Source organism: Nerophis ophidion, linkage group LG18, assembly GCF_033978795.1.
Source record: "Nerophis ophidion isolate RoL-2023_Sa linkage group LG18, RoL_Noph_v1.0, whole genome shotgun sequence".
Lineage (NCBI taxonomy): Eukaryota > Metazoa > Chordata > Actinopteri > Syngnathiformes > Syngnathidae > Nerophis > Nerophis ophidion.
This window is the reverse complement of record NC_084628.1, coordinates 49,721,396-49,734,530: the sequence shown is the minus strand read 5'-3', so window position 1 is coordinate 49,734,530 and position 13,135 is coordinate 49,721,396. Positions and strand designations below refer to the sequence as shown.

The following is a 13,135-nucleotide window of genomic DNA, read 5'->3' as shown; positions in this document are numbered from 1 at the left end:
TTCTTCACCACAATGGATCGATACAACGTCCGCATTACTGAAGACGCCGCACCGATCCACCTGTCGATCTCACCATCCACTCTTCCCTCACTCGTGAACAAGACTCCTAGGTACTTGAACTCCTCCACTTGGGGCAGGGTCTCCTCCCCAACCCGGAGATGGCACTCCACCCTTTTCCGGGCGAGAACCATGGACTCGGACTTGGAGGAGCTGATTCTCATTGTGGAAGGTAGAGCGCCAAAATATGGAGAAGAAGAATAAGAATGAATAGATGAATGTTGGTGTGGAAAAGGTGTGAGAATGAAGAGCATTGAGGTAGAGGGTAGCGGGGGTCTATATTGTAGCGTCCCGCGAGAGTTAGTGCTGCAAGGGGTTGTAGGTATTTGTTCTGTTGTGTTTGTTGTGTTACGGTGCGGATGTTCTCCCGTAATGTGTTTGTCATTCTTGTTTGGTGTGGCTTCACAGTGTGGTGCATATTTGTAACAGTGTTAAAGTTGTTTATACGTCCACCCTCAGTGTGACCTGTATGGCTGTTGACCAAGTGTATTTAGGTGGATATATAGCACATTAAATATGAAAGTTAAGTGTAGCTACAGTAAATAAAGGATGGATGTTTAGAGAGACGGGGGAAATATCATCAGACTTTGAAAGCAGTTTTTTAATGAATAAAGAGGAGAGCTGCTCTACATCCTTGTAACGTGTGCAGAGCTCATCTTCATCTTCCACTTGCTCTCACTTTCACTCTCTCCTGCTTTTCCTGCCTGACTGAAGACGCCGAGGAGGCAGGCGAGCTGGAGCCGGCCAAGCAGCTGATCCAACCTCTCGCTGAGAAGCTGATGGCCAAGTACAAAGAACAGGAGGAAGAGACGCCATTGCTCTTCTTCGTGGCCGGAGAGGTGAGACAGAAGACTAAGTCGAATATACTCTGTGTCAAACCTTCAGTCAGCTCAACAGGAGGACATGTTGATGATGTATACTTCACATGCAACATGAAGACATGATGATGATGTATACTTCACATGCAACATGAAGACATGATGATGATGTATACTTCACATGCAACATGAGGACATGTTGATGATGTATACTTCACATGCAACATGAAGACATGATGATGATGTATACTTCACATGCAACATGAAGACATGATGATGATGTATACTTCACATGCAACATGAAGACATGTTGATGATGTATACTTCACATGCAAACATGAAGACATGTTGATGATGTATACTTCACATGCAACATGAAGACATGATGATGATGTATACTTCACATGCAACATGAAGACATGTTGATGATGTATACTTCACATGCAACATGAAGACATGATGATGATGTATACTTCACATGCAACATGAGGACATGTTGATGATGTATACTTCACATGCAACATGAAGACATGTTGATGATGTATACTTCACATGCAAACATGAAGACATGTTGATGATGTATACTTCACATGCAACATGAAGACATGATGATGATGTATACTTCACATGCAACATGAAGACATGTTGATGATGTATACTTCACATGCAACATGAAGACATGTTGATGATGTATACTTCACATGCAACATGAGGACATGTTGATGATGTATACTTCACATGCAACATGAAGACATGATGATGATGTATACTTCACATGCAACATGAAGACATGTTGATGATGTATACTTCACATTCAACATGAAGACATGTTGATGATGTATACTTCACATGCAACAGCTGCAATCAAAATGTTTAGTCTTGATTGACAGTGTCAGGGAGCTTCAACAATATGTTTAATTTTGGAATTAAAGTTTGCAGCGTGATGTACGAAAAACAACACCTTACTTCAATGTAGTGATATATATATATATAAACACCATGCATCACAGCCAGACTTCTTCATACATATACAAAGTGCACCTTATATATATATATGTATATATATATATATATATATATCTATGAATATATATATATATATATCTATATATATATACATATATATAGATATATATATATATATATATAGATGTATATATATACATCTATATATATAAACCCCGTTTCCATATGAGTTGGGAAATGGTGTTAGATGTAAATATAAACAGAATACAATGATTTGCAAATCCTTTTCAACCCATATTCAGTTGAATATGCTACAAAGACAACATATTTGATGTTCAAACTCATAAACTTTATTTTTTTTCTGCAAATAATAAACTTAGAATTTCATGGCTGCAACACGTGCCAAAGTAGTTGGGAAAGGCATGTTCACCACTGTGTTACATCACCTTTTCTTTTAACAACACTCAATAAACGTTTGGGAACTGAGGAAACTAATTGTTGAAGCTTTGAAAGTGGAATTCTTTCCCATTCTTGTTTTATGTAGAGCTTCAGTCCTTCAACAGTCCGGGGTCTCCGCTGTCCTATTTTACACTTCATAATGCACCACACATTTTCCATGGGAGACAGGTCTGGACTGCAGGCGGGCCAGGAAAGTACCCGCAATCTTTTTTTACGAAGCCACGCTGTTGTAAAACTTATCTTGCTGAAATAAGCAGGGGCGTCCATGATAACGTTGCTTGGATGACAACGTATGGACCTTTCAGCATTAATGGTGCCTTCACAGATGTGTAAGTTAGCCATGCCTTGGGCACTAATACACCCCCATACCATCACACATGCTGGCTTTTACACTTTGCACCTATAACAGTCTGGATGGTTATTTTCCTCTTTGTTCTGGAGGACACCACGTCCACAGTTTCCAAATATAATTTGAAATGTGGACTCGTCAGACCACAGAACACCTTTCCACTTTACATGAGTTCATCCTAAGTGAGCTCGGGCCCAGCCAAGCCGGCGGTGTTCCGGGTTTTGTTGATAAATGTGTTTGGCTTTGCATAGTAGAGTTTTAACTTGCACTTACAGATGTAGCGACCAACTGTAGTTACTGACGGTGGTTTTATGAAGTGTTCCTGAGCTCATGTGGTGATATCCTTTACACACTGATGTCGGTTTTTGTTGCCATACCGCCTGAGGGATCAATGGTCCGTAATATCATGGCTTACGTGCAGTGATTTCTCCAGATTCTCTGAACCTTTTGATGATTTTACGGACCGTAGATGGTAAAATCCTTAAATTCCTTGCAATAGCTCGTTGAGAAATGTTGTTCTAAAACTGTTTGACAATTTGCTTACAAAGTGGTGACCCTCACCCCATCCTTGTTTGTGAATTACTTAGCATTTCATGGAAGCTGCTTTTATAGCCAATCATGGCACCCACCTGTTCCCAATTAGCCTGCACACCTGTGGGATGTTCCAAATAAGTGTTTGATGAGCATCCCTCAACTTTATCAGTATTTATTGCCACCTTTCCCAACTTCTTTGTCACGTGTTGCTGGCATCAAATTCTAAAGTTAATGATTATTTGCAAAAAAAAAACGTTTATGAGTTTGAACATCAAATATGTTGTCTTTGTAGCATATTCAACTGAATATGGCTTGAAAAGGATTTGCAAATCATTGTATTCTGTTTATATTTACATCTAACACAATTTCCCAACTCATATGGAAACGTAGTTTGTGTGTGTGTGTGTGTGTGTGTATGTATATATATATATATATATATATACGTATATTATCCATCCAGTTTCTACCGCTTATACATTATATATGTATGAAGTCTGGCTGTGATGCATGGTGTAATGATTAGTGTGACCAATAGATGGCAGTCACTATGAGTTGACGCCTATTCAATAAATGACGCTAGCAAGTACTGGTAAGCAAGCAAGACCAAAACTTTGGTGTTTCACTGGGAATACAGAACATTACACACAGCACTCAAAAATCTGTCAAAACATTTTAGTAAAACTTTGGTAAGGTACAAAGCTGTTAGATTGTTGGAGCGTTGCAGCAATGGTAGTCAGACATAATTGTACTATGCTTCAACATATGGTATTATGGTGTGTGTATAAGGACCCCAAAATGGCACTATTAGGAGACATGTTATCAGGTGTTTTGTCAAAACCAACTATTCCTACCTTCTGGTACCTGCTGATATGTGTATTTGAGATTTGCATAAGTCCCGGAAATGGGAGTGCATTCGCCATTGTAGTCTGTGTCAACACCGTAGTCGATAAGCTTCTTCCTCATGTTGAAGATTCATCCTCCACTGTTGACATTTCTAATACAAAGTAGTGTCAAGTTCTTACTTATATCTGTCACTAAACTCACCATGGAAGCACTAAAACGAACCTTAAACAGTAAAACATACATTTGTAATATAAAGTAGTGTCAAGTTCTTACTTATATCTGTCACTAAACTCACTATAGAAGTGCTAAACACTACAACAAAGATGATGGGGCGAAGGTGCTGTCCAAGTGGAGGCACGTAAGTAAGACGGCCCACAAAACGGCGCATCCTGAAGAGACTTGAAGATGTGTAAAACATCATCCATGCAACATTTTGAGCATCACATGTTATGTCGACCACAAGGAAGTCTTTTACTTTTACAAACAAAACTTAAGTATGACCCTTTTACTGAGTATGATGGAAGCCACACCATGATGTCATTCCTTTTGTGGCACACTTGAGTACATAGTGCCTTCCAGAAAGTAGACCTCATACTCAACATTATTTATTTCATGTATATCAGTGTTGTGCATGAAGAGCAGTGTGACACACACCTGGCAGGTAAACCACCTCTGGCTATTTTGCACCTTCTCCTGTCAGCTGCTGAGACAAGACCAAGGTTTTTATCTTGCCTGTAATCACCAATGTCTCACAAATATTACACACATGTACATAAAAGAGCACACATATGTGTTTTTGCACTCAAGCATGAAGACCTTCTCTAATCTCCCCTGGACCAAGTTAGATAGTACTGTGATGCCTTCATTGTTGGACAACAATCAGACTATTTTCCCACACATCAGTCTGTTGAACAGAGTGGCCAAACAAAGAATCCCACACTTGTTCTTGTTGTATTAATAATACACTGAATGAGTACAACTGTGCTCACAATGGGTCTTTATTCTAAACTCTGTCTCTGTCAGCAAGATCAATGACATCACCTTTGACTCGTCTGTAGATCAATGACATCACCATTGACTAGTCTGTAGATCAGTGACATCACCATTGATTAGTCTGTAGATCAATGACATCACCATTGACTAGTCTGTAGATCAGTGACATCACCATTGACTAGTCTGTAGATCAGTGACATCACCATTGACTAGTCTGTAGATCAATGACATCACCATTGACTAGTCTGTAGATCAGTGACATCACCATTGACTAGTCTGTAGATCAGTGACATCACCATTGATTAGTCTGTAGATCAGTGACATCACCATTGACTAGTCTGTAGATCAATGACATCACCATTGACTAGTCTGTAGATCAGTGACATCACCATTGACTAGTCTGTAGATCAATGACATCACCATTGACTAGTCTGTAGATCAATGACATCACCATTGACTAGTCTGTAGATCAATGACATCACCATCGACTCGTCAGTAGATCAGTGACATCACCATTGACTAGTCTGTAGATCAGTGACATCACCATTGACTAGTCTGTAGATCAGTGACATCACCATTGACTAGTCTGTAGATCAGTGACATCACCATTGACTAGTCTGTAGATCAATGACATCACCATCGACTAGTCTGTAGATCAGTGACATCACCATTGACTAGTCTGTATATCAATGACATCACCATTGACTAGTCTGTAGATCAATGACATCACCATCGACTAGTCTGTAGATCAGTGACATCACCATCGACTAGTCTGTAGATCAGTGACATCACCATTGACTAGTCTGTAGATCAGTGACATCACCATTGACTAGTCTGTAGATCAGTGACATCACCATTGACTAGTCTGTATATCAATGACATCACCATTGACTAGTCTGTATATCAATGACATCACCATCGACTAGTCTGTATATCAATGACATCACCATTGACTAGTCTGTAGATCAATGACATCACCATTGACTAGTCTGTAGATCAATGACATCACCATCGACTAGTCTGTAGATCAGTGACATCACCATTGACTAGTCTGTAGATCAATGACATCACCATCGACTCGTATGTAGATCTCTTAAAGGGAACTAAACTTTCTTTCAATTTTGCCCATTGTTCATAATCATTACAAAGACAAGAACACACGTCTTCGTTTTGTTTTTTTAGGATTTTCAAGATGATTAAAACAACTTGCAAGATGCAGCTAATGGGAGTCTCTGTTGTAGACTTCAAAGTCTCTAAGGACAACTTCAAAACCCTCCAACGTTTTATATACACTAAAATAACTAGTTTTGTTGTACAAGTTGGTCGTCATGTGACCTTCATGTGACCTTGTGGACTACTAATGAGAGCCAGGTGGCACTCTGGACTACTTCCACACAGATGGCTTTCATTTCCTGTAGACTTTTATTTTCTGATCAGATCTCACTTCCTGTCTGAGGCTTGTCTCACCTTTCTGTTCAGACACACACACACACACACACACACACACACACTCACTCACAGACACCCAGATAGACTCTCACACACACACACTCACACTGTCACATACACTCACACATTCTCACAGACACACAAAATTGATTGATTGATTGATACTTTTATTATTAGATTGCACAGTACAGTACATATTCCGTACAATTGACCACTAAATGGTAACACCCCAATAAGTTTTTCAACTTGTTTAAGTCGGGGTCCACGTTTTCATGGTACAAATATATACTATCAACATAATACAGTCATCACACAAGTTAATCATCATAGTATGTACATTGAATTATTGACATTATTTACAATCCGGGGGGTGGGATGAGGAGCTTTAGTTGATATCAGTACTTCAGTCATCAACAATTGCATCAACAGAGAAATGTGGACATTGAAACAATTCCACTGCTGCTGGAATTTTCATTTTCCTGAAGGAATCAGTAAAGTACTATCCATCTATCCATCTATCTATCTATCTATCTATCTATCCATCTATCCATCTATCCATCTATCCATCTATCCATCTATCCATCTATCCATCTATCCATCTATCCATCTATCCATCTATCCATCTATCCATCTATCTATCCATCCATCCATCCATCCATCCATCTAGTGTAGGTGTGACTTAGTAGGATATGTACAGCCAGCAGAGAACATAGTGAGTTCACATAGCATAAGAACAAGTATATACATTAGAAGTACATTTGATTATTTACATTAGGTTATTTATAATCCGGGGAGATGGGATGTGAATGGAGGAGGGTATTAGGAAAGGGTTGAAGTTGCCTGGAGGTGTTGTTTTAGAGCGCTTTTGAAGGAATATAGAGATGCACTTACTTTTATACCTGTTGGGAGTGCATTCCACATTGATGTGGCATAGAAAGAGAATGAGTTAAGACCTTTGTTAGATCGGAATCTGGGTTTAACGTGGTTTGTGGAGCTCCCCCTGGTGTTGTGGTTATGGCGGTCATTTACGTTAAGGAAGTAGTTTGACATGTACTTCGGTATCAAGGAGGTGTAGCGGATTTTATAGACTAGGCTCAGTGCAAGTTGTTTGACTCTGTCCTCCACCCTGAGCCAGCCCACTTTGGAGAAGTGGGTTGGATTGAGGTGTGATCTGGGGTGGAGGTCTAAAAGTAACCTGACTAGCTTGTTCTGGGATGTTTGGAGTCTAGATTTGAGGGTTTTGGAGGTGCTGGGGTACCAGGAGGTGCAAGCGTAATCGAAGAAGGGTTGAATGAGAGTTCCCGCTAGAATCCTCAAGGTGCTTTTGTTGACCAGAGAGGAGATTCTGTAGAGGAATCTCGTTCTTTGGTTGACCTTTTTGATCACCTTGGTTGCCATTTTATCACAGGACAGATTAGCCTCTAGAATGGAACCTAGGTAGGTGATCTCATCCTTCCTGGTGATAACGATGTCACCCACTTTTATAGTCAAGTCACTGTCTTTAAGAAGGTTGATGTGGGACACAAATAGGATGGATTCCCTTTTACATAAGTGTATGGATAACAGACACACTCTCAGATAGACACACCCTCACCCACTCACACACACACACACACACACACACACACACACACAAACAGACACACACACACACCTATCAGGCAGTTGACTGTTGAGCAGCACAAGATGGCCCAGCAGAGGGTCTGGGTTCTTGGCTGACTGACACATGACAATTAGACTTGCAATTAAATATTTGTTGTCTTCTAGATAAATCTTTCTGGTTTGGTTTTGTTTTCTGCACAATTCAGTGTGTTACCTAAAGTGAGTGTGTGTCTTTTACACACAACATTCCTCTTCCTCTTCCTCTTCACCTTCATCATCTCCAATCTTCATAGCCAGCAGAGTTAGCAAGTCAGACCTGCAACACAGTGACTTTTACCTGCTCACCTCTCACCTGGACTACCACACTGCTCACCTCTCACCTGGACTACCACACTGCTCACCTCTCACCTGGACTACCACACTGCTCACCTCTCACCTGGACTAGCACACTGCTCACCTCTCACCTGGACTACCACACTGCTCACCTCTCACCTGGACTAGCACACTGCTCACCTCTCACCTGGACTAGCACACTGCTCACCTCTCACCTGGACTACCACACTGCTCACCTCTCACCTGGACTACCACACTGCTCACCTCTCACCTGGACTAGCACACTGCTCACCTCTCACCTGGACTAGCACACTGCTCACCTCTCACCTGGACTACCACACTGCTCACCTCTCACCTGGACTACCACACTGCTCACCTCTCACCTGGACTAGCACACTGCTCACCTCTCACCTGGACTACCACACTGCTCACCTCTCACCTGGACTAGCACACTGCTCACCTCTCACCTGGACTAGCACACTGCTCACCTCTCACCTGGACTACCACACTGCTCACCTCTCACCTGGACTACCACACTGCTCACCTCTCACCTGGACTAGCACACTGCTCACCTCTCACCTGGACTAGCACACTGCTCACCTCTCACCTGGACTACCACACTGCTCACCTCTCACCTGGACTACCACACTGCTCACCTCTCACCTGGACTACCTCACTGGCCACCTCTCACCTGGACTAGCACACTGCTCACCTCTCACCTGGACTACCACACTGCTCACCTCTCACCTGGACTACCACACTGCTCACCTCTCACCTGGACTAGCACACTGCTCACTTCTCACCTGGACTAGCACACGGGCCACCTCTCACCTGGACTAGCACACTGCTCACCTCTCACCTGGACTACCTCACTGGCCACCTCTCACCTGGACTAGCACACTGCTCACCTCTCACCTGGACTAGCACACTGCTCACTTCTCACCTGGACTAGCACACTGCTCACCTCTCACCTGGACTAGCACACTGCTCACCTCTCACCTGGACTAGCACACGGGCCACCTCTCACCTGGACTAGCACACTGCTCACCTCTCACCTGGACTAGCACACTGCTCACTTCTCACCTGGACTAGCACACGGGCCACCTCTCACCTGGACTAGCACACTGCTCACCTCTCACCTGGACTAGCACACTGCTCACTTCTCACCTGGACTAGCACACGGGCCACCTCTCACCTGGACTACCACACTGCTCACCTCTCACCTGGACTACCACACTGCTCACCTCTCACCTGGACTAGCACACTGCTCACCTCTCACCTGGACTAGCACACTGCTCACCTCTCACCTGGACTAGCACACTGCTCACCTCTCACCTGGACTACCACACTGCTCACCTCTCACCTGGACTACCACACTGCTCACCTCTCACCTGGACTAGCACACTGCTCACTTCTCACCTTGACTACCACACTGCTCACCTCTCACCTGGACTAGCACACTGCTCACTAGACAAAGCCCACGTTTCTAGTCAAACTCAGCAGAAGCTCTTCAATCCTCAAGTCCACTGACTCGCCATCAAACACACGTTCTAATCAGTCTCCTCACTTTGAAAGCTGTCCATGACCTCTGACCTGCTCCATGTGGCCACGCCCTCACCTGCTCATCACCGTCCTTATTTCCACTGTCCACCCTCTTCTTTGGACTCATCACCACCACACCTTCTAAGCACACCTGGTCCTGACATCTTTGTTCTTTTTATTCTTCTGATTGTCTACGGTGTCCTTGAGTGCCCAGAAAGGTTCCTAAAAAGTCAAATGTATTATTATTGTTATTATCATTATTAATAGTTACAAATGCATTTGTGACTGCAATAATATTTCTCTTCCAAGGTGGACAGTCTTTATTTAACCTGAATAATTCATGACAACGTTCATGCTGCTTTAAAAGCTGCTGGCTCACTTGATTGTTGTAACTATGGCAACCAGAGGCTGCAATGCTGACATGTTTAGGGATGACAGGAAGCATGATGCAGACTTTTATTGCAATATTATACTCGAATATTGCCCTCTGTTATCAGTCATCTATATTGCTTCTTTCTGAAGGTTCTGGACACTTAGGTGAGTTGTTCACTAACACTCTATTACTGCATATTTGTAGTCTGATCTTGAATTGTTCTTAATGGATGTTAAAAACTTTCAGAGCTTTGACACTGCAATGCTGCACATTCTGTAACTTCTGATGCCATGTTTGCTCCTGGCTTTTAGACGCTGGCATACAAACCCCGTTTCCATATGAGTTGGGAAAGTGTGTTAGATGTAAATATAAACAGAATACAATGATTTGCAAATCCTTTTCAAGCCATATTCAGTTGAATATGCTACAAAGACAACATATTTGATGTTCAAACTCATAAACGTTTTTTTTTTGCAAATAATCATTAACTTTAGAATTTGATGCCAGCAACACGTGACAAAGAAGTTGGGAAAGGTGGCAATAAATACTGATAAAGTTGAGGGATGCTCATCAAACACTTATTTGGAACATCCCACAGGTGTGCAGGCTAATTGGGAACAGGTGGGTGCCATGATTGGCTATAAAAACAGCTTCCATGAAATGCTAAGTAATTCACAAACAAGGATGGGGTGAGGGTCACCACTTTGTAAGCAAATTGTCAAACAGTTTTAGAACAACATTTCTCAACGGTCTATTCCAAGGAATTTAGGAATTTCACCATCTATGGTCCGTAATACCATCAAAAGGTTCAAAGAATCTGGAGAAATCCCTGCACGTAAGCGATGATATTACAACTTTTGATCCCTCAGGCGGTACTGCATCAAAAAGCGACATAAATTTCTAAAGGATATCACCACATGGGCTCAGGAACACTTCAGAAAACCACTGTCAGTAACTACAGTTTGTTGCTACATTTTTAAGTGCTAGTTAAAACTCTACTATGCAAAGCCAAAGCCATTTATCAACAACACCCAGAAACGCCGCCGGCTTGGCTGGGTCCGAGCTCACCTAAGATGGACTGATGCAAAGTAGAAAAGTGTTCTGTGGTCTGACGAGTCCACATATCAAAATGTTTTTGGGGAACGGTGAATGTGGTGTCCTCCGGACCAAAGAGGAAAAAAACCTTCAGGACTGTTGTAGGTGCAAAGTGTAAAAGGCAGCATGTGTGATGGTATGGGGGTGTATTAGTGCCCAAGGCATGGCTAACTTACACATCTGTGAAGGCACCATTAATACTGAATGGTCCATACAGGTTTTGGAGCAACATATGTTGTCATCCAAGCAACGTTATCATGGACGCCCCTGCTTATTTCAGCAAAACAATGCCAAGTCACGTGTTACAACAGCGTGGCTTCGTAGTAAAAGAGTGCGGGTACTAGACTGCCCTGCCTGTAGTCCAGACCATTGACCATTGTCTCCCATTGAGAATGTGTGGCGCATTATGAAGCGTAAAATAGGACAGCGGAGACCCCGGACTGTTGAAGGACTGAAGCTCTACATAAAACAAGAATGGTAAATAATTCCACTTTCAAAGCTTCAACAATTAGTTTCCTCAGTTCCCAAACGTTTATTGAGTGTTGTTAAAAGAAAAGGTGATGTAACACAGTGGTGAACATGCCCTTTCCCAACTACTTTGGCACGTGTTGCAGCCATGAAATTCTAAGTTAATTATTGTTTGCAAAAAAAAATTAAGTTTATGAGTTTGAACATCAAATATGTTGTCTTTGTAGCATATTCAACTGAATATGGTTTGAAAATGATTTGCAAATCATTGTATTCTGTTTATATTTACATCTAACACACTTTCCCAACTCACATGGAAACGGGGTTTGTATTTAACAATATATATCTTGCATGGTTGGTTAGCAGAGATCCTCCAAACTACTTTTTATTGCTTAAATGCATTTTGTCAGGATTCTAAGAACATTGCTGTCATATTGCATCAAAACTAGTTTGTGTGTTTGCAAACCTTACAAAAGCAAATGTTCCAAGTAGAACTCACAAAGATACATTATTCCAGTCATTATTAGACATATTGAATGTTTGGTTTAGGAGTTATCTTTGAAACGATTTGTTTATTGTTTCAAATGTATTATCTCAGGATTTTAAGAACATTTATGTTGAGTAAAAAAACTAATTGTGTTTGCAAACCTCATAGAAGCACATGTTCCAAGTAGAACTCACAATGATACAATATTTCATGCATTATTAGACATCCTGCATGTTTGGTTTAGGAGTTACAGTTGAGCCATATACTGTACATGCATGTTATATACTGTACATGCATGTCATATACTGTACATGCATGTTATATACTGTACATGCATGTTATATACTGTACATGCGTGTCATATACTGTACATGCATGTTATATACTGTACATGCATGTTATATACTGTACATGCATGTCATATACTGTACATGCATGTCATATACTGTACATGCATGTTATATACTGTACATGCATGTCATATACTGTACATGCATGTTATATACTGTACATGCATGTTATATACTGTACGTGCATGTTATATACTGTACATGCATGTTATATACTGTACATGCATGTCATATACTGTACATGCATGTTATATACTGTACATGCATGTCATATACTGTACATGCATGTCATATACTGTACATGCATGTTATATACTGTACATGCGTGTCATATACTGTACATGCGTGTTGTATACTGTACATACATGTTATATACTGTACATGCATGTTACATACTGTACATGCATGTTATATACT

At 41.4% G+C, this 13,135-nt stretch overlaps 1 protein-coding gene across 1 annotated transcript in view; it reads left to right on the top strand.

The window, feature by feature from the left end:
* The window catches only part of LOC133537330 (nucleoredoxin-like), a 56,027-nt gene that overhangs the window by 32,870 nt on the left and 10,022 nt on the right, over positions 1–13,135 (top strand). Inside the window, exon 7 of the mRNA XM_061878362.1 lies at positions 772–896. Within this exon, the coding sequence (XP_061734346.1) occupies positions 772–896 (125 nt within the window). The remainder of the gene's footprint in view (positions 1–771; positions 897–13,135) is intronic.